Raw genomic sequence first — 21,418 nt, 5'->3', positions numbered from 1 at the left:
AATTTCAAGGCAGTCCTCGCACATCAGAGGACTGGTGAGCCGCAGATATCGTCATATATAGAAAAGGTTTTCGTTATATTGGAATATTGGAATATAAAGTCATATAAAGTCATGTGTAACGTAGGAAAACCACCGCAATCAACGTAGGGCACCCTGGGGAAACTCACGAAATCTTTGATACCTGCATGGAATACGTGCATGAGCTGCTCGATCATGCTCGATGTATCACAGACAGTGGGGGGCATGTACTTCATTGATTGCTGGAGCAGCTGTTTATTGCTTAGCACGGTTATGCACACTGCTGGAAAATACCTGGCCTAGAAAGTAAGATGAATATACCAGCAATGATCAGTCAAGTCATCAGTTGTGGGTGTACAAGACGAGTGAGGCCTTGAGGACTTAGATCGTTTGTTAAGAGCATGTGGTCACGTGGTATGATGTAATGTAGCCCGTTTGGACCCCCAGCTTTGAAAAGCTGGGGGTCCAAACGGGCTACATTACATCATACCACGTGCTTTAGTCATCGTAGCGGCGGTGAGACGCTAATCCTCCACTCTGCCGCATTGCCCGCGTCATTTACCTATTTATCCCCATTGCGAGCGTGAACGTTACAAACGACACTGACACGTTCGTTTTGTGATTCGCGGAGTTATAGACGCCCCATCGATTTAGAGTTGTCACATCGACTTCCGCAGAGTACCAAGTTTGAAGTAAGTACTATATAATCACCCAAGTTCCGACTCTCTTCATGCTCGGAGATGGACGTCGACACCCGACGCGGATCATGATGTACCAGATTCCGTACAAGGCCTGACATCCATCAGTTCGTCGACCCATCATTTCCATAGATTCGATGATCTACCATGAAGCTATTCACCCTCGTGCTATGTTTGAGCTTCGTGAAATTCCCTCCGGCGAGAATATATCCGCTGTTCCCTATTCCTGCACTCATTGTCGCTCCTTAAAGCAATCTTGTTCGCGTCTCTTGCCCTGCGATCGGTGCACCAAGACCGAGCGGCCTTGTGATGCCAGTCAACCACGCTATCAGAAGCTTCCCCCGCCCAAAATAACCAATCTTAAAAAATGTGCACCAACCTCTGTATCCCCACCAATATCCGGAATGTCCAAGACCCCTCCGGCGCCACCCTCCAAGATGATAGTAGCTTCAAGATCCAGCCAACCTATAACAACTTCTTCAAACTCTCGGTCACCAAAGAAACCGAAATTGACCCATCCGAACTCTTCAAGTACTCCCAAAAAAACTTCTAATGCAAGGGGAATAAGAATAAGGTCGATGGTCCCTTCAGAGCACCAGTCAACCTGGAAACTAGAAGCGGTTGGTACCCTCATCAGATTTGCCCATTCATGCACATAACGCGTCACGAATAGATGCCGCAGTCTCCACAGCACCGGTTTGGACTTTGTTAGACCTCCAAAGACCAAGTGTGCGATTGACAGCTGTGCTGTTCCCACAGTCGATACCCTTCTTTGTACACCTTGCACGCCTCGAGTCTGGACAAACGTGAGGTACCTCGAAATGATGAATGCGAATCGAGTTTAACTAGATACCCAGTCTCGCGCAGAATTTGCTTCGATATTTCCTGAACCCACGAAATTTCTTACGGGTATCTCATGGCGGCAGTTTCAAATGCCCACATTGTTCCTAGAGTATCCTAACCCTGAGCATTCTTGGAGAGACAGAAATACTCTGGAAGTCGTTTAGTGAGTTCCTTCTGTTTTTAACCCTTGTTCACTGATTGAGCAGCGTCAAATATAGGGAGTGGAGTTATCGATACGGACCCGAAGTACTTGTACGTGGCGATTCGCATGACATAACACACGACGAGAGGCCCTCCGATAACAGTGATCTGGCAGCACGGGTTAGAACTCGGCATATTTGCGAGGCTTGCGTCCTGATCTCGAATTTAGGTGGGATGCCGCGTCCTCCTTCATCCCCATCAAAAGCGACCATCTGCAGTTCAATTTCTCATCGTTCACTGCACATCTAGCTGCGGGATCCGAAGGTGGGCTCGTTCGAATTCTTTCCATTCCGTCACTTAGATTACGAGAAGTGTTGTCATCCGATGCCATAGCTGTGTCACAGTTATCCACGTCAGCTGCAGTACCGGTAGTAAATTCACCATTGCCGACGGTCTTGTCTCCATCTCTAGTTCCGGAACTGGATACGCCGGCAGTGTCTTCCTCAGCAACTCCTCAAATCCAACCCCAGATACCTGAACATAGGCCATCTGAGATCGAGACATTGGATCAGTGTCGCATGGACAAAACCCTTTTCCTTGTTTTCATATCTCGAGAAGGCGGGCTCTTACCACTGCAGCTCCCTCCTGAATACGCATGCTGTTGCTTGGGATTATTTGTCATTTCTGACCTGAACGTCAGTTCTTTGCTCGTTTTACTGGTCACGTTTGTTGATCTCCCTGCAGGCAGATATAGACAACACAGTCATGACTATTTCTAAAACTCAGAAGTGCGAACGCGTACGATGACGCCTTACCTTGGAATGGGTACCGGGAGGCGAAGAGGGGTTGTCGGAAAACATCAATGAGAAGTCGCACCCATGGTGGATTGATCTTGTTGAAAAGGAGGCTGGCTCAGTGAAGACACCCAGCGACCTAAGTGCCCTCTATTTCAGCTTTCTGCCTTTGGGCATCCTGGCAGGCTTCAAACCTAGCGAGTATTTTCCAAGAGGCTGGTACTGCGGAGACTTAATGCGCAGAGGTGTTTTCGACACCAAATCTGCCTGAGTTCCAGATGCAAAGTGATTTTTTTCCCCGTAACTAGCGTTGTCGAACCTTACTGATTATGGCAGCAGGGAAAAGTAACGACCAATGATAGTGCCTTGATTTGCCACACTGATCCGCTACAAGCACTTCGAGGGACCGCATTATCGTTTGCCCATACGGGATGCTTGAATTCTGGAGAGCCTAAGCTCCTCCAGGCCGAGCCTAAGCCTCCATGTTGTCAACCTCAACGGATTTACCATTATAGCGTAGATTCTGGCAGATGCTCAGTCCAATACATGACTAATATCGCATTCCGGAACTTACACATCGTCTGGCTTGATGGCTTTGGGGCCGGGCAAGTTTTCACAAATTGGAGTGACGGTGACAAGATTGATTCTGCAACCAAGATAGATGAGAATGAGTGTAGATTGAAGTGGACACAAACGTACGGGAGTTGAAGCTGAGCGATCGCGAGTAGAGATGATACGACTGCAGCCGCCCCACTTCAAGTTGCAGTTCAAAGTTAGTGGCCACTTTCAAGCTCAGTTCGGATTATGCCCATGTCGCCGCGCATCAGCTTCATGTCCTGTATCCATTTAGGTATGATGAGCGAAAGACCTTCCAGTTGAAGAGCGATGGTCTTAGTGCTGAAGGTTTCAATCTGATTCCTCCGATGCCGAAAGAGATGCCCTTGCCCACGAAAGCAAGAGGTTGTGCGTCTTTTGAACAGGCGTCCTTGTAGTGACTTTTACAACCATCAAACTGTAAAAGATACTACAGACAAAGAGGATAGGGCATGCTTACATCTAGAGGAACCTCGCAGGCTGATCAGCCCCTTGAGTTACCGAGAGTAAGATGCGCTACAAGAGAACATGCCAATATCAAACATACATCGAGTGTAAAAAGTGTACGATGTCCTTTTCAGACTCCCAAGTTGTCGAGGCATCAGTACATATGTTAAGAGAACTTCAAAAGCATAGAATATCTAACCTTCGTTACGAACAATGATCCTCCACGTTAGGGATACCGATAAACTCTGTTTTGGCGCGCTCGCAGAACGCCTTGCAACATAGTAACATGAATTCAATCGCTTGCAGAGCTCAAAGATAAACGTACAGTACGTGTCATCATATTCACGGGCAATTCCATTAACTATTGAAGTCGGTTATATTCTCTGCGGATCAAGAGACCACCCCGTTTCCATATGAACTCACTGTTCTTGACAGGTTCTGTGCATTCGCATAGACGACACCATGATCCCAGTCGGCAAACTCGGTATTTGTGGAGTTTTTTAAAAATATTCTGCACGCCAGCCGTTGCCCCATGGGTCGAACGCCGATGGAGGTGATGTTTTGAACGAGAAGTTGTATAGTGCCAAGTGAGCAGCGACACCTTGGAGAAGTACTTAAGATAAGGCATTGTGTAGATCAAAACTATATCTTACCAGCAGCATGAGGATTTGTTGATGCATCGATAACAGCATAAGAAGCACCATCACTAAGTCCCTTAACACCTCTTCAAGTTTATACCACTGGCAATGGCCTTACGAACGATCTCGTCCTACTCCCCAGTTTTTGAGTTAAACCCCTCACCAAGTGACACAAGTGCAGTTGTGTCGAACGCAGGAGTCCTATAGAAGAGATGGGGCGTGCAACCTTGGCAGGTTTCTGCGCCTAAGGAAGTGGAGACCGCAAGGTTGCTGGGTTGACACCTAGAATAGCATTTCCTGCAGGATTTCTTGGGGTCAACGGGTACAACATATGCTTTGATGACATCGTTCGCAGTAGGACTGATGATCGATGGACTGCTCTTCTGGTGAGTATGTGCAACTTGAATGTCGTGCGCACTGCGTCTAGACTCACCAACAGCATCTGCTGAGCCATGGTTACAGCTTAGTTAAAAGTTTTGAACGTCCACCACAGGCAACTGAATACTCTAAAATTAGGTTCCAGTATTACTATTCGGGTTTATTACACCGATAACACCGTGACATTCGCCACAAACTACAACCTCATCGAAGCGCTGAACGAGAGAAACGGTGCTAGTAAATTTGCAGTCTCTCCTAATTAATAGCACCTCGAGTTGGAGTCCCCTGCTTCTTATATTATTACTTCCGCGTAAGCCCTCTCAAGTCCAGTATGACTCGTACGGAGACCCGCGTTTTGGTTACATGATTGAGTGGAAAAGGCCCTTGCAGGTGGAAATATACTAATCTTATTGGCATTTGTTATGCGTTCTTGTGTGAGTGCCATCCTTTTTGTTGCGATTCTCATATGAGTCTGCAGGTTGCATGGTGATCCTGCTATTACATGCTTTGCTAGCAGCTATAATGTTCTCCGTATCCTGTCCCCTCGCCATCCGAATCTATATACGCCCGCTCCAATCGCGAGGGCAGCGTCGACTCGAAAGCGAACCTTAAAACCTTATGATTGTGTTGTAAGTCTCTTTCATTTAACTCTTCATTCAGTTTGACACATCTTGCCCCTTACTCCCCACCTCGTCCACCGGTCAATCAATACCTCGCTCGTCCTAACAGTGGACACCTCCTTGCATTCCTCCAGTCCTGCCTCTGATCACACACCGCCTTCTACTCTTTGTTTCGGGGCAAATTCCTTTTATATGGACGCGTCTATTTAATGCAAGCGCAAATCCTACCACTGCTCAAAGCTGCCATGAACGGAGGTATCGTACAAAGGAGCATGCGTGCCGAACGAGGAGGATGAAGATGGGCCGGGAGCCTATTTTTCGTCTCCACTTCCTGCATCTCAGCACCCCAATGTCTATCATCGTCCACCCAGCAGCAGCGGAGCTTCATTTTCTGGAGGCGATTTTTAAACCTGTTATGGTTCAGGGTTTGATGTCGGGGATGGATGGGTCCTGAAGTCCGTTGCTTGGTTCGAGGACTGGAATGTGGAGTAAAACACACCTGAGCCGATCACGTGCCATGGACGGGGGCAATGGATGAGTGAGGTGAAGTGGGTGGTGAAGTGAGGTGCGTGCTTTTTTCATTTGACTGGTGTCTGTACCTCTGTCTTTGTACCGCTTCCCACTGTATGTTGGGTGATGGGATGTTGGTCACGCTTCCTTCTCACTTGCACCATTACCTGTTCGCATGTAACGTGGTACCGTCTTAGCGTCCGTCCACCCCTGGTTACCTCCTTGCGTGCATTCCAAACCACTCGATGCAAAAGTACTTGGACACGGCATTACGAGTGCGACAAGCTCCCCGATCTCTGTATATCTTTCCCTCTTGAATGTGTAGCACAATGCAGGTGGGATGCGGGTGTTGATGCAAGTTATCTAGTTTTTGTCTTTCTGTCTCATGTGCTACCGTTCTTCATCCAGCTCTTTTCTTCTTCTTCTGCTCATTCATGCTGCATACTATCACCAAGTCCCTGTGGCCCCGTTAGCAATCTCACGGTTTCGCTTGCACCGAGCTGGGAATTCGTGCAAAGGGAGGGCTGGAGACAGGACGCGCTTGGGAACTGGGTTTCTACATGTTCTGGTTCTTGGACCAGTGATACTGTCTTTTGTGCTGACGACAGTAAGTTTCACAAATTGCTATATTATCACTCGCTCCTTCAAATCGACCACGCGACTGAACAGACTGTTGGGTTTAAGCTCACGACTTCTGGGATGATCCACGCCGTATGCCTCTTGAGGCTTAGAAGGCGTCTGGGACGACGAGGCCGTGGATGTTGGCGGGGAGAATGTCTTGTGATGCGATGTTTGTTAAGAGTGCTTATGGAATATTGGCGTTTGGGATCTGTACAATGAGTTGGGGCGACGTGGATAATGAGCTTGTCACGATCATGTTGTAGGTTCTACTCCGCACACCCTATACCGACCAATGGCACACTGACTTGCTTTTTCGATACTCAGCTCACGCTTCAGATTCGATGTTCATTGGCGCACCTAACCAAACACGTGCATCTCGCGTACAAAGACATGATCTTACAATGCTCATGCCTTTCAAGTGTCTGATGCCAGTGCTCTTCAGGTTCGATGCTAAAGTTTTGCATTTCGCCAGGATACTAAATGAGGGGTACTTCTGTTATATAGGTCCATCCGCGGAGACTGGTTATCCTCGTTTCGTCCGCAACCGTGCTCGAACTTGTCACAAGAGACCTCAGACTCAGAACGCTTGCTTTCACCTCGCTCGACGACTGCTAACAATCTTACTCGGCAAAGCACTGAGAATTCGCTCACACCCTTATCTGGCTGCATTGTCATGGAGGTCAGTTTAAGCAACGTAGCCTTGGATGATTATGTGCTGAAGTCGATTGTCAGGACGGACCACTTGATGGGACATTATGACAAAATAATCATGCGGATGCTGCCAGTAGTATTGCAAGTATCGGTCTGGTTCTGACAGTGCTGTCTCAAGAATCGCCAACGTAGAATCAATTCTCGATGTGGTCGACACGCAACCCAGTCTGTACATGCATTTATCTCTATTTGTATGCGACTGACCTTCGTGCGTAGCTCTATCCTTATGAGAATGGCACACACATTTTGAGCGTCGTCGCCGGCTGGGTGTTGTGCTCCAAACTTTGAGATATTGCGGACATCAAGTGGGAAAAGTGGATGACAAAATCTGGTGGTTGTTCAGCGCCTCTGTTGTAGGATCTGCCCTAGGATACCTGGCGCACGTTGTCTTGCACGAGTATTTGGACGGTGTTACCATGCACCAGACCGTGCTCTTCGCTGCCACCATCTCATCGTCATTCGTCATAATAGCTACCGCCCGCACCATGATCACCTTGGAATCCATCAGATCACTCCCCATTTTCCTCATTCTGCACACCCTATGTTTCGCATCAAACTCATTCACAGTATGAGAAGACTGCATCGTGCTGTTTTCCCTCATCTCGTCTATTGTGACCTCCGTCATCACAGGCTTCACAGTTCCCACATCCTGGCTACGCTACCGCATACTAGGCTTTTCTACTCTCTTCGCTATATGCGCGCGCCTCATGGCTATGAGCACCCTCTGCAGGGAGGAACAACACGCATGCTGCACCGTTGCTTTTTACATGTCCAAGTCATCCTCAGCCCCACCACTCCTCGCCTTCCCTGTTATCATTGCAGTTCACCCCGTCGCTTGGTGCATACTCAAAATCTCGAAATCAGACTCTGGCCTCGATGAAACGTTCATCCCCCTGTTATTCGCACCGTCTTTGATCGCTGGCACGATGTTCTAGGTGATATTCTGAGGGTGACGAGAACAGTGTTGGCGAGGATTACCACTGCTGTTATGTTGATTTGGGGTTTTTTTCTGGTTTGGTGGACATTGCCTGTTTGCCTTGCGATCTCACGAGTGAGGCGTCTATATAGGAAAAGACTGTTAGGCTTTGCCAACACATTCGGGTCTCTTTATCTCATGTTCTGGCTCATCTTTTTCAGTGGTTGATGACCCAAGTTTAAGGACAAATCGTCTTCGGACTCCCATCCATCCCTCTGCGGATCTAGAGATAATCGACAGCGTCCGGGACGTCCACAGCCTAAACGGGACGCTCACACCCCAACCTGTCTCCCCAACTCACCAATACTAATCCAAACCACGAACTCTCACTCTCAGAAATCATACCCCTAGCGCTCATAGTGACGCACACGTATCACAGTACAGGCCACCAATCAACATTTTCTATCCAATGGAAATGCGCATTTATCCTCGGAAAGATGATTTCCTTCCCCTTTCACACATTTCCGTTGCTATCAATACCTTTGGGTCCTTTTTCCTCGAAGCACTGGTGGTGCCGCTGATCGTACGTACCATGGAACTTCCCTTTCCTGCTCCTTTCACTTTCTCACCCTCACCCAAATGCATCTTTCTCTTCGATTTCTTTTTTGGTACATTCGGCGCATGGCACTTACTCCAGAGTCCTTTATTGTGTTAATCAGTGTGTTGATAAGGCTGTCACATGCTTACTTGGTAATGCAATGAGCCATCATCAACATGAATTGCTCTTTGGTCACGTCTTCCAGCACGTGGTCTTTCCAACTCTCAAGATTAAGGATATTTGTTGGTCCCATCATTGTGCTTATGATGATCATAAAGCACAAGGAATTTTGCCGGCTTTTTATACTTTTGATTTATCCAGATGACATGATTGTCCAGGACTGCCTGAGGTTGAAAGTAGTCATTCGTGTCAAGGAGTTGAAAATAACCGTTACTGAACTGCATGATTCTGATGCAAATGAATTGAATGTTGTCAAAGTTGCAGTATGCAGCAGTGATGAATTTAATTATGCCAGTCATAGTGGTAGTATGTGTGTTGGAAGTTTTTTAGGGCACTCTTTCATGATTGTTTTTTTCTCCTATGATTACTAATAACGGGCCACTCGCTGCAGAGCCCACTACAGTCGTCATCACATAGTTGGGTGTACTTATTATTTGATTCCCATACTATGCGCTACAAATACACAAGCTACTACAAAAGTGTGGCGGTTACAACTTGAGGGGGGAGGCCCTGAAAGAGGCAGCTATCAGAGATGGGTCTCGTCCTACAACGAAACTGGGTCTAACAGACCCCACCATCACTTCGAGGGCTGACTACTAGGACACTGCATGGCACATAAACTTGTAGTATATAATAATCAACCATCAAAGACGACTAAGGGAAAAAGAGACAAATAATGTGATTAATCGGACAAGCACAGTCGGGGACTGGCGGATCGCCTGGCGCTACCTATATGATATACTATAAGAATCTTACAGCTAACTGCATATTTTGGGGAAACACAAAGAACTTGCGTCTCATTTCACTCAGAATCATGGTCCATAGTATTCATCTATCCAGACTAGTATACTACCACGTATAGTGATGGCCGTGCTAGCACGTAACAGCGCAGTGTCGATCATTGGCCGCAGTGGGTGACCAAAACTTGATTGAGTGGAACAGTTTACAGGACCTGCCAATGGAATGGATGCTGGGAGTGAGTATTAATCAAACCTGAGTTTTGAATTTAGTGTTGACTGCCTTTGAAGGCCGTTACAGCAGCCAGGATAGCCAGGCGCTGGAATTCAAGGTCAACAGCTATTTCCAAACCTAGCATCAGATAATGGTCTGGAATGAGGATCTCTCATGACTCAAAACGCTGAGGAATTCCTGTCATTTGCTATGTCCATTTAGATACGTTTACATGGTCATTTTGTACCCTTTCCAGGTCTGATCAATTCCACAGTGAGTACTGATTGAAGTAAAAGCTGCTGGAACGTAGATATAACTTGAACATGATAGGTGAGGGTAACTCTAAGTTTGTGGGATGAAAACATTTGCTACATGTATGAATGTGCAGTAATCCTAGTACAACAGCTTTGAATGCGCCACCATGACTATAGCTAACATGAGTTATTGTTTGAACAAAGCGAGGATTCTATCGAAAATGGTCTTCTGGGACACAGCCAATTCATCAAGCCCAGTCTTCTGGGACTCAGTCGATTCATCAACCCTATCAATCAGACGCTTCTCCATCCCCTGCATTTCTTTCAGCACGCCATCTACTTCTGAGTGCATTTCCTTCTTGTGTTCATCGACCAAGTTCCTCAGCTTCAGCAATTTCGTTCCATGGGTAGTTAGGTTTGACTCTAGAGCCTCCAGCTTCACCTTTAGATCACTTATTCTCCCCTCTAGATTGGACTCCACTCGGCCAAGCTTGGAACCCAAGTTGGACTCCAGCCCGTTAAGCTTGGATTCCAAGCGAGTAAACAATTCTGCAATCTGAGGACCTTTGCCAATGTTAGTCAGCAAATGAGTTTGACGGCAAATAGTGGAAGAACCCACTTGAAGCCATCTGGATTGAACCATTCCAATCCAGTTGTGATGGAGATATCACAATTCTGGGTTGACTCGGGGGTGGACCAAATGTACCTGTGCTGCCTGAGGATTCAAAGGAGTCGCGGTACCCAGAATCTGAAGTTATTATAAATTCCATCAGGATAGAAAGTAGTGAGAGGAAAATGAGCACTAGCCGGAATTGATTGAAATAACAGTCGTCATATAGGATAAACTTGTGCTAAGCGTACAGAGTTTGGGGAAAAGTGGGAGAGTTTCAAAGGTGTAACTTACTGCCACCCAGTGATTATGCCTGGGCAACCAAGATGACGACAGTACTTATATAAGTCAACTTCACAGCATTAGGCTCCTGCTATATTGGTATATCTATATTAAATTATCAATATTCTGCATAAATTATCAATATACTGCATAAATCAAGAGATTGATGGACGTTGAATCTCGCTGTTTTGGATTTCAGAGTTCCAAACTGGGAGCACCATGATATCCCCAACTGGTGTGGACAACTCAGGGCTTTTTTGTGGTGATGATCATAGATCAGAGCCTCAAGGTGATGGATTCAGCGGGATTTGTAAGTGGGATCTAGATGATTATCTGATATGGGCGCTCAGTCACCCGATATCTTCCCCTGAACCAATTAACTGAGCAGAATGAAGCTTTCTGATAGACAAATATTTATTAAATTTCTAGTCAAACTGCAGTGACGCCACTCATTATTCCTGATGCTCACCGCAGTTCTATGGCAACTGTTCTTCTGGCTCAAGTCTGCCTTATTAATGTGCTCAGCGGCACAGTCCCTGCCCTTCTGCTTATCACCAAGTGGTTAAAGGTTAGTACATGTCTGTTGAGTGTCAGATAATGTGCTCACATGTAATCACAATTTCAAGGTCATACTGGATAGTACAAAGATACCTTGTCCACTGCAATGGACATGCAGAGATGTATTCAAGTCTTTGGTGGCATCATCTTGCACAGTGCACCTCACCTCTATGTATCAGCACCGCCATTCTCACCCCCCAACTCTGCATCATGTGGAGCTTTTGATGCTTCTTACAAGACCTTCTTGTCTTGCCAGATGTGTTCTCATGATTCTGCAAATTGGTGATGTTTTCGGCAATAAACAACCGCCCCGAAGGACCGTTATCAATAAATTATTTCCTTTGCATCTTCGGCAGTGCAGTCAATCTACTGATTTTGCTCAGTCCACAAATGTGCGGCAGTGCAGGGCTTGGGCTTGTCATAGTGACATATAGGAGTTGTCCACAAGCTAAAAAGATATGGAAAAAATTTGAGTGAAGGCTTCATGTGAGGATGGATTAAGTCAGGATTAAATCATCATGAAAGGAGATCTGCCAAACGTGTTCAGTCATTGATCAAATACTATACAATTGGAGCTACTGGAACATGTCAATCAGACCGCACTGGTACTTTCATTCTAGAAAGGACCCTTGACGCATGGCACGGCGATCATGCAGTGGCGTAAGGGGGTTCCCTTGCGTACATCATGGTGAAAACCTTGGGGACAAAGCATGCATTTTTTCAATTTCATTGGCGACCAAATTGAATTATCTATCCCCATTGACTTGGTTTCTCCGGCCGCCTTGATCTGCTTCCCAGTGGCTATTACCTTGAAGCTTCCTGTGTCAGATTACGCTGTTAAATATGTCAAGAAGCTGATTCCATGATTTCAGATCAATGTTGCATGCAGCCTTGTTGCAGTAAAATCATCCACCAAACTCTATCCCCCACTACTGCCGATGGTTGGTCCAGTGCTGTCATGGTTGAAAACCCAGACACAGCGCCGCCACCACCAGGAACAAATCACGGGTTTGACAGTAGGGATACGACTTCGTATCTTCCTCTGATCTCAGACCCAGACCAAGATGCAACCTTTGACTTCAGTGCACTCGATCCTGATTCCTGACCTTGTCAAGCTACTCTGTTACATTGTAAGATAATCCTCATCCTGTTTTTTCGATCCCATTCGTGCTATCATGTACTTTGGAGTCTTTCACTTGATGCTTGCATGTTTATAAATATGAGTATATTCTTCGTACGTTGTGCCATCGGAGTTAGGAATGTTTGAATAGCTGTCTATTTATTCTGGTGAATACAGATTAAAAGCTGGAAACGCCAACCGTTACAGAATTTTGACCAGTGGGTGAATCATGCTCGTAAGGATGAATTCCTTCTGTATAGGTAAGACCCGAGCATAAGCTAAGGTATTTTTCGCAGACGATGATCGAACTGCTTGCAGAGACATCGTGCTCACCAAAGAGGCGGTGATCTAGAACTTAAAACAGGGATACTTAATGCAAGGAACGCTTGGTCCCAGATACAACATATGCGATATTGTTTAGGTCAGATGTGAGTTCAGCGAGGACGGTGGGAGTCAGGAGAAGGAAGCATCAATGGTGTCTTGACGAGCGTGAGCGTGCTCTATCCATCAGATCTCAGATGTCAACGACAAGCAACACATCCATGATCCGCTACTCACGTCGTAATCCCTAGCACCACATGGAACAACGCTCGCGCCCTGCAGAGCACAAGCTACATGAATGAACGTGAAGTGGCGGGTGTAGGTTTGGGACCAGATGAGGTTGGCACCTAGCATTACGTCAAGGATTTATCTGCCGCCTGTGGATTGGGGTTGGTGTTTTTTTCGTTTTTGGCTGGGGTTTTGGGGAGGGGGGAGGCCGAGGCGAAAGGGGAAGGATGAGTGGAGGGTGAAAAGGATGAAGAGTGAAGAGGGTGAGTGAAGGAAGACGTACGGGGTATACCTCCGAACTCGTGAAAGGCATAGGGATGAAAAGGCTGATGATCCTGCAGCGTAGTATATCAGTACTCTTGCCGTCATCATTCAAAAAACACTTGCATATTCCCACCACTCTCCCTGCCCATGCCACTCACAGCACCAGAATGCATCGCATTCCTGAGCATGCGCGGGACCGAGAGGAGATGGTAGTCGTGGATCCAGACGAAGTCGCCTAGTTGGAGGACACTTGCAGGGTGGTTTACGGATGCTTGATTGACCTTTTCTGGTGGTGTTGGGGAATTGGGATGGATGAGGTATGGATGAGATGGGTAGATGGTACGGGTGTTGGATGTAAGAGTATGGTGATTAGATCCACGGTAAGATGAATAAAGAGCCCACATCAAGATAATCAGATCAAATGTGCTCAGACAATGATAAAACGAACCAATGTGCCCTGCTCGTAATGACCATCTGCGCTCGCATGCTCCGTCACTACGTCCTGCCAGAGAGCTGTGTGAGTGTCAGCGTTATGTCAACAGTTAGTGTTTGGAGACAGTGGTTAATGTTTAGAAGAAGGTACTGAAGGCCAGTCACAACAGGAAACAGCGAACAAGGTTGGGAAGTCGAAGGAGAAAATCAGATAGATTGAAAAATAAAAATAAAAATAATAAAAGAAATATTGAAGTGTAAAACGACTGGAGAAAGATGTGATTGCAACCAGGGAAGAGGCCCGAGTTTCCGAGTGAAGGAAAGAGAAACGAGGACCAAAAAAATAAGGGCGAAAATGAAGGGAGGAGATGACCATAAAGCAATGGAAAGCGAGTGAAAGGGGGCGAGAGGAGTACCTGCCAATATGGCATGTTGGGCCATTCCATTTCGGGTGGACAGGACCGACATGGCACGCCTTGTTTTTCAGTCTTGTTGTAATATGCATGCAATTACTACTAGTAGCTATGCGGGAGAGAAAAAGAGTAAGTCAAATGGAAGAAAAGAAAAACACTAACACATGTCCAGTACTCTCCTCAATGGCATTCCTGAGGGACTAAGAGGAAATGGTAGTCGCGGGCTCACACGAGGTCGCCTGGTTAGAGAAAGCTGGCGAAGCGAATTGCGAATGGTTGGTTGGCCTTTTGTGAGCGTGCGCGTGAGGGTTTGGGGAGATGATGGATGATTGGATGTGCGAGGAGTGGACAAAATGTCGTGTGATCAGATTAAACGCGCTTATAATCTAAAAGGAACGAACGCACCTACTCATACTCATAATTAGTGTCAGTGCTCGCATATGCGTCCTGCCCAAGGAGGTGATGACAGAGAAGTTATAGAGCTGTGAATCTCAGCATTAGGGTCAACCGTTAAAGTTTGGAAGAAGGCACCTTGCCCTGACCGGCCCGGAGGAGAGTAATTTAATGAGAAGCAAAAACAAGAGTCGTCGTTTCCGACGCGGGGGATGCCACAGAGCGCGTGCCATAAGCTGCCATAAGCCGCCTTTCGTTTTCCGTACATGTCAGGACTCAGCCTGTCCGATGGACTACTGGGTACCAGTGTTGTTACTAACCCGTTAGAACAGTTATAACTTAACTTAACTCAGTTATAAGCGGTGAAGAGGTTAGTTAAATTTAACCCCAGTTATTTCGCGGTTAATTCGAATTAGGACGCACCAGTTATGACCCGGGTTAATTACAACACTGGTTTGCAGGATTACGAGAAATAAAACACAACAATAGCCCTCCTCTGAATCCGCTGTAATTACTCTTCCCCATTTCTGCCTTCTCTGACAAACGCCTTTCTATACTGGACCCCCGTAGTCAAAATTCTCTAGTTCTCGTTCCCGCCATCCATCCTCTACTACCACAGCGGGACCACACAGTGCAGTAATGAGTACTAATGACATCCACGCACACCCGCTTGCACTCTGTGTACCTCGCTGTGGATATTAGCGCGGTCCAGAATCCACGCACTCTCCCGCCATCGATGTTACTTTACTCACCTCATTACGTCCTGCGCCGCCCTTCCCAGCAATCTCCTCCTGTGCCCTCAGGCCTCTTCAGCACATCCTTCAAATTGCTCTCCCACCCATCTCAAATGCCTGACGTCCCACAGCGTCCGCGGACACGCAAGCTGCTTATCATAGCCTTATTTCTCGTAACTCGAAAGCCTACGCATTCCTTGAACGTGCAGGCCCGTAGCTTTTATCTAAGCTGTTGGTGACCGGATGTAATGGCACAGATTTTATTCAAGAGGAGGTTTCCTATGAGAGGTGCGCCTCCGGCCACCAAGGAAATTTGATGACCTCGCTAACGATAAACCCCGCTGGTGGTCCTTATGTTTCACTTCCACAGGCCCGGTTACTCGCCGAACAGGCAGTGCAGGCTGCTCAACACTTGGGTTTACACGTGTGCCCACTCATTTTCGATGTCTGGGCTGATCGATTAACGAGGTAGTCACAGACGAATGTGTCTCCGTGGGCGCAGTGATCTGCAGTGATTATACCGCTATGACTGTACTACTTCGCAGTCGTTTTGTCGGTCATGCGCACATCTAGTAGCCGCGTCAATTCTGAGAATCAATATTTGGGAACCATTATTGGCGCCTGCCTCCTCCCCACACCCAGTTGTGTACGTGTCAGGCACCACTGCTCACAGGAAATTAGCCTGAGGCTCAATTTGTCCGTATACCCGGAAAGGCAGACCCCGCATGGCGAATTTGGAATGGAGAGACTGTACAGATTTGGGAGTCTCATCATCTGTATCATGATTGGTATAAGGGTAATGATGCATACCGTACACCTTGTAAAACATCAATGGTAGCGAAGTTAGCCAATTAAAATTGTTTATCATTTATTGTAGATTGTTGCCGAGTGCGATGCATACTTAGTAGCAGCTATTGATAGTAGAAGGTGGTCTTGTCGTCTTGTACCACTCACCAAGAACTCGCACCGTCAATTCGTCCAGTATGGCGACCTAGAACAATCCCAACAAACCAATGGCGCCAGCAGCTCAGCAGTAGCTTCTCATTCACGTCAATCGCTCCATCCACAAAACACAAGAGGTCAAACCAAAAAGCCAAACACCCCAGAAAAACTGCCCACCGGGATGAACCAGGAGACAACAATCAAATGAACTACGACGACGCCAGTGCCGGATGGCGAAATTGAAGAGGAGAGTCGGGAGCTCACACATGAGGAAATATGGGACGGCTCTGCGCTCATCGACGCCTGGAACTCTGCCACAGCAGAATATGAGGTACGTCCAGCAAGTGCTCTTACATCTGCCGCTCTTGACACCCTTGCAAGGCATTCCACGGGAAAACGCAAGACTGGAAGTCGACCACTGTCAAGAAATCCTCTCTGTGCGTAACCTTATTTAATATAATTGTGTTCAGATGGTATAACATCCCCTATAATAGTTCGAAGAAGAAGGCCAAGACACCTAATTCAACAAAAGTAGCGTCTGCAAAGGCCGCCAGTCAGGCTGCCGTAGCTGAAGAAGAGGACTCCGCACCGCTTGATTTCGACACGGTCGTCCCATCGTATGATCCTTCGCCGCCAGTGCCATCTGAGGCTTCAACGGCACCCGAGTCCTCGTTTTTCATACCTGCATCTTCAACCACCATGGTAAGTCGCGATGAAGCTTTCAGCCGTGCGCTAAGTGCGATGTATTGGGGTGGATACTGGACCGCAGTGTACCATGTAAGTCCTTTGCGAACTTGTTGCTGGGTACTCCTTACTCATCGGCCTGCTTGCAGTGCCAAAATCGGCATTCCTCTCAGGAGGCTGTCGAGGAGCAAGATCATCAGGAATACGAAGAAGATGATGAAGTTCTTGAGGATGATGCTGAAGATTTGGTACCTTAGTTCCATTATCATAGCACACCAGGGGTCTGCGCCCTTCCAATACTTTTTTGGCAATTACCGTTGAGTAGGGACCCAAAGTTATGGGATCATTCACTGCTTATCTGTGTGCTACCCGAGGCTGTGGGATATTGATGAGCAATTTAACATCATCATTGGAACGAGTGCATGCGAAAGATAATGAAATAAAAAAAGTGCAGTGCTTTAGGAATATACGAGAATTTGGACCTGAAAGGCCTCGACGTGATCGCATCGTCATCAGATGAACGATGATCCTCAGCTCATCGACACCCAGACTGATGTTGAGCGTGTGATGAGATGTGAGCAGCTTCGTGTGCGAGCAGTCCCTTCCTCCGGGTTTCATGACAATATGATAAACAAAGATCGACGACATACAGAACTACTACCCTGACCTGATTTACCATATTTTACAAAGCGGTTTCGACATCCAATCTCGCGAGATGCGAGTATCCACCAGGGGACATCCTGTACTTAAGGATACCAGCAAATACCATCAGCGACCTTGATTTTTTCCTGAGTGCTGTTAATGTCTGCAATGAAAACAGTGGGGACATGAAGCATGATGTAGTTATTGAGTACAAACTATTTACCTCGTAGTTTCTGCTGTAGCAGTGATGGATTGGGGAACCGCCGCTAATGCCTCCATTGTCAGCGGCAAATAGACTTGTATATTGCGTTGCGAGGCATCATGCAAGTCCTTGAACTCCTCGGCCTTCCGGGTAATCTTTGCAACATCTCCATCGAGAGGAATGAGATCCGTGGACTCCACAATCTACAATGATGGTCAGCACTCGGTGGGATCAAAAGACTGGGATGAAATCGTACCTCCAGCACAACATCAAACCGTCCAGGATTCTTCGCGTCGAGCGCTTCCCTGATGTGCAACAATCTTACGGCAGCATCTCGATCCTTGCCCACTCCCCGGTTCGTGCGCTCGTAATGTCTCAAAATCTCAACAGCCGTGCGTTCGATGATTTTGCCTTTCTCTGTTTCACCTGCTGGCTGCGCCAGGGTGTTGCCGAGCGCCAGGCTAAGACATGAAATGACAGTGCCGAATCCCCAGCGAGGCTGTAGAGCTTGATCGCCTCAGGAATGCGGTCGTTTTTCTCGGAGTCACGGGCGACGCGAACGAGGATCTGTTCGTTGTACTAAGCGGTGTTTTTGCAGATGGAGAAGGGCAACACCCTGTTCGATGACACCGCTCTGCAGGAGAGATGAGCCATGTTAGTGAATTGAGAATTGGAACATACGAATCGCGTGCCATCGGGTCTGAATCCACCGACAAGCTCTTCCCAGGCGGGACCTGAGTGAGTGAGAACGATGATGCGCCTCACGAGCTCCCAAGCGGTCTCTACGTTTTCTCTGCCGACGCCCCCGCCCTGATCCGCCGAGAGACAGACGCAGTAGACATACTGTAGCGCTTCTTTCGCGTCCATCTTGACGAACTGGCGTACGTATCGCCAAATGAGCATTGGCAAGCTGAGTGCAGGAGATGAGAGCGGGGACAAAGTCAGGTGGGTTACATGTTGGTGCAACTTATGAGTGCATACGTACAAGGACTGATGTCAGATGTTTCAGCACGAGACGGACGCGTAGAAGCCCGTGGTATTCAAGCGCAATAGCAAGATGACTGCTTCGAAGTCTGTTTCTGGGTGCTCCCATAGTGCAGCCATAGACTAGCATATGATCAGGATAGAACTCGGATATGCGTGATGTTATGCTTACACGCTCAAACTGGCCGGACATGAGCAGGACACCAGACAACACACCCTTCTTTGCACCGTCGAAGTGGCGTTCTCCATAACTCAGGAGAACTTCTGTGAGCCCACGGAGGCCACCGTCTTCCTCTTCATCGACCTTCTGCGTGTCAGCTTACATTCTTGAACAGCCACAAGGAATCCGCACCATTGCAAGCTGGAACCACAACCAATCCTCGGTCATCATCGTCACCTGTGGTACTGTTCGCCGCGAAGGCTCGAGTTTGCCCATGAGTTTATAGAGTACAAGCTTGAGCGGATATGCAGATGCAGAATGCAACATATGCGCATTGTATACTGGAGAGATACTTGATATGTAAGACGTCGTTTCTCTCACCGCCTTTCTGGCGACTCGACCTATGAGCGGAAATGGCTCATGAAGCTGTCTTCGCGATGTTCAATGGCTTGCTGCGACTTCAAGGCTTCATCAAGGGCCTCTTGTGCGTGAACGGTGCGTACAAGGTAGTACAACTTGGCCCACAAAGGCTGACCAGCGACAAGCTATGTGGCTCAACTGTCAGATGGAGTGAAAGCTCGGCATGAATTGTGCTGACCTCTATCCGATCTTCCCACTGTCCGTTTTTGTAATATCTCATCAGAAGGAAGGCGCGTATTTTGTTTGCTACACTAGGGTCTCCTCCAAGGCGGGCTTCCATAGGTCTCGACTGGATCGTGCGTTCAATGATATCCCAAAACTGATCCTCAAAGTGCTTCTCAAGAGCCGTTGACAATATGTGTCCGCAGAGCTGCAGCTTCCCGGGAATCGCTGTCACCCAGGTACACCCGCGCGTATTTGCGCTCGAAAAGCGGGGCGTTTAAGATGTGAGCGCCTGCGTGCTCCACAGGATGTAGAGCAGGGGGTTCGCCAGTAATCTTTGCAAGTACGTGGAAGTTTTGAAGCATTTGTTGTGAGGGCTGTATGCACAAAAGTGAGACACTTGACATTCGACACAGTGAGAAATACGTGCCTCTGAGTTCAAGCTGGCAGCGGCTTGCATGAGGAGATGGATGATAGGACAAGATATTCCGCGCAACCTTGCAGCGTTCAATTCGCTGATTGCACGGTCATATGCCATCATCTCGCTCTGCATCTGGAGAGTCAAACCGGGTCCTGTGCTTGCCTGTTTCATATTGTCAATAGGTGAACACTACATATTCGGAGTTTAGCTGACCGCCAGCGCTGCCTTTCCATGGAAGCTCTTTTTCATTCAGCAGGAGCTTTGCTATCACTGGTAGCACGACCTCTCAGCTCTTCAGACACGCGTCTCTTTTTGGCCTCCCAGCCTTTGTGGCTGCGCTCCTCAAGCAGACGATAAAAAGGCTCCTGAGTTTCCCTCCAACCTTCTTCTATCGTTGAAATAAGATTCTGTTCATGAGCGTGACGAAGATAGCCTGCGACATCTGCGTCTTGGAGGGGCTGGAGGGGAGAAAAAGTCGTCGAGGTATTCAAGTGTGCAATGGAGTTGGCAAGGGCAGGGGCATCAACATGAACCTGTGCCAAAAGGTAGTTTCTGCCAGAGTGTTAGAACAGTATTGCTCAATATGTTTATTTGCTCACGCTCGGTTGGCATCGCTGCACGCTCCAGGTTGTCGTGGCATGAGCCGACGTGACTGTGCTTCTATCTGATCTAGTGAAAGGTTGACGGAAGGAAGATCAGGCCGTGAAAGATGCGAATTCAGGGCTCTTGACGAGTTCAGTAATGAAGAAAGGCCATCGTTGGTGTTGTCAATAGTGTTGTTGGCAGAATGAAATATTTCTGCCAGTGGCAATTGCCGGCAGTAGGTCGAGGGTGGTTGGCAGAAGTCGGCAGAACTACAATAGCCTGGTGTTTGTTCCTACTAACAAACAATAAAATTTTAACATATGTTTGAATGTATCCCGGTGTGCAAGTTTGCGATTACCATGGCCGAAAAGGCCAAGACGTCCAAGGGCCGTCCTGTCCGAAAACTCGTGTCTGACAACTTTGTCGTTGGGGAGAAAGTCCAAAACAACTCGAACTGCTGCTTTTTCACAACTCTCGCACTTTTCTTACATCCAATATGCCGAAAACTCGCCATTTCACAAGTCGCAAATGGCCGTTCATTCAAGTTCATGGTCGAGGCCGCCTTAAGGCTCAGAGAGTGCATCAGGGTGGAATGTTGATGCACTTTTGACATCAGAAGGTATAGCCTCGATGTAGTGGTCAATATTATTTTTGCCATAGTAGAATGCCAGTTGAAAAGAGCCAAAAGTGCTCACAATACATTTTGCCGACTTCTGCCATTCTGCCAATTGCCGTTCTGCCATTTTGCCAATTGCCACGAGGCCAATTCATTTCTGCCCCCTACACTACTTGTAACAGTACATGTACAGTATTCTCGTATGCACACATCGCAGTACTAGTACTTGTAAATGTAAATAAACTCTCACGGGGGTCATAAAGTGGGATCGTACAGCCACAATTATGGAGTGATAATATTGACCTTGTAGGTACAAGGTAACAGCTACTACTA

General features: G+C 47.4%; 6 protein-coding genes across 6 annotated transcripts; 2 read left to right on the top strand and 4 right to left on the bottom strand.

Moving 5' to 3' along the window:
• Positions 1 to 520: 520 nt before the first annotated feature.
• On the bottom strand, positions 521 to 4,627 carry DFJ58DRAFT_846159 (uncharacterized protein; the record flags this gene model as incomplete). The annotated part of the gene is made up of 19 exons (XM_041393253.1): positions 521 to 580; positions 730 to 810; positions 1,096 to 1,531; positions 1,842 to 1,972; positions 2,142 to 2,234; positions 2,331 to 2,358; positions 2,390 to 2,438; positions 2,689 to 2,813; positions 3,069 to 3,140; positions 3,194 to 3,233; positions 3,279 to 3,330; positions 3,363 to 3,518; positions 3,549 to 3,568; positions 3,748 to 3,805; positions 3,861 to 3,896; positions 3,959 to 4,136; positions 4,258 to 4,304; positions 4,337 to 4,417; positions 4,607 to 4,627. 19 exons carry the CDS (start codon positions 4,625 to 4,627, stop codon positions 521 to 523), a joined length of 1,764 nt encoding a protein of 587 aa, XP_041238028.1.
• A 2,927-nt stretch (positions 4,628 to 7,554) lies between these two features.
• On the top strand, positions 7,555 to 7,948 carry DFJ58DRAFT_733948 (uncharacterized protein; the record flags this gene model as incomplete). Its single annotated transcript, XM_041386377.1, has 2 exons — positions 7,555 to 7,579; positions 7,644 to 7,948. The coding sequence occupies 2 exons, from the start codon at positions 7,555 to 7,557 to the stop codon at positions 7,946 to 7,948; spliced, it is 330 nt and encodes a 109-aa protein (XP_041238027.1).
• Positions 7,949 to 10,099: 2,151 nt separating this feature from the next.
• DFJ58DRAFT_733947 (uncharacterized protein) lies at positions 10,100 to 10,682 on the bottom strand (the record flags this gene model as incomplete). The annotated part of the gene is made up of 2 exons (XM_041386376.1): positions 10,100 to 10,476; positions 10,532 to 10,682. The coding sequence occupies 2 exons, from the start codon at positions 10,680 to 10,682 to the stop codon at positions 10,100 to 10,102; spliced, it is 528 nt and encodes a 175-aa protein (XP_041238026.1).
• A 2,234-nt stretch (positions 10,683 to 12,916) lies between these two features.
• On the bottom strand, positions 12,917 to 13,699 carry DFJ58DRAFT_846157 (uncharacterized protein; the record flags this gene model as incomplete). Its single annotated transcript, XM_041393252.1, has 4 exons — positions 12,917 to 12,982; positions 13,041 to 13,150; positions 13,315 to 13,366; positions 13,454 to 13,699. The coding sequence occupies 4 exons, from the start codon at positions 13,697 to 13,699 to the stop codon at positions 12,917 to 12,919; spliced, it is 474 nt and encodes a 157-aa protein (XP_041238025.1).
• A 2,745-nt stretch (positions 13,700 to 16,444) lies between these two features.
• DFJ58DRAFT_861783 (uncharacterized protein) lies at positions 16,445 to 16,986 on the top strand (the record flags this gene model as incomplete). The annotated part of the gene is made up of 2 exons (XM_041394049.1): positions 16,445 to 16,540; positions 16,591 to 16,986. Coding segments are annotated over 2 exons (492 nt in total), but the record flags the coding sequence as incomplete, so codon positions are not given.
• Positions 16,987 to 17,575: 589 nt separating this feature from the next.
• On the bottom strand, positions 17,576 to 21,127 carry DFJ58DRAFT_861779 (Nup93/Nic96-domain-containing protein; the record flags this gene model as incomplete). Its single annotated transcript, XM_041394048.1, has 16 exons — positions 17,576 to 17,681; positions 17,759 to 17,940; positions 17,994 to 18,170; positions 18,206 to 18,316; positions 18,368 to 18,727; positions 18,755 to 18,844; positions 18,894 to 19,025; positions 19,074 to 19,233; positions 19,341 to 19,426; positions 19,480 to 19,626; positions 19,655 to 19,840; positions 19,876 to 20,046; positions 20,073 to 20,122; positions 20,156 to 20,436; positions 20,484 to 20,609; positions 20,886 to 21,127. 16 exons carry the CDS (start codon positions 21,125 to 21,127, stop codon positions 17,576 to 17,578), a joined length of 2,607 nt encoding a protein of 868 aa, XP_041238023.1.
• Positions 21,128 to 21,418: the final 291 nt, after the last annotated feature.

This window comes from Suillus subalutaceus, assembly GCF_016647625.1.
Source record: "Suillus subalutaceus strain FC151 chromosome Unknown DFJ58scaffold_161, whole genome shotgun sequence".
In the NCBI taxonomy this organism is placed as follows: Eukaryota; Fungi; Basidiomycota; class Agaricomycetes; order Boletales; family Suillaceae; genus Suillus; species Suillus subalutaceus.
This window is presented reverse-complemented; position numbering and strand designations above follow the sequence as displayed.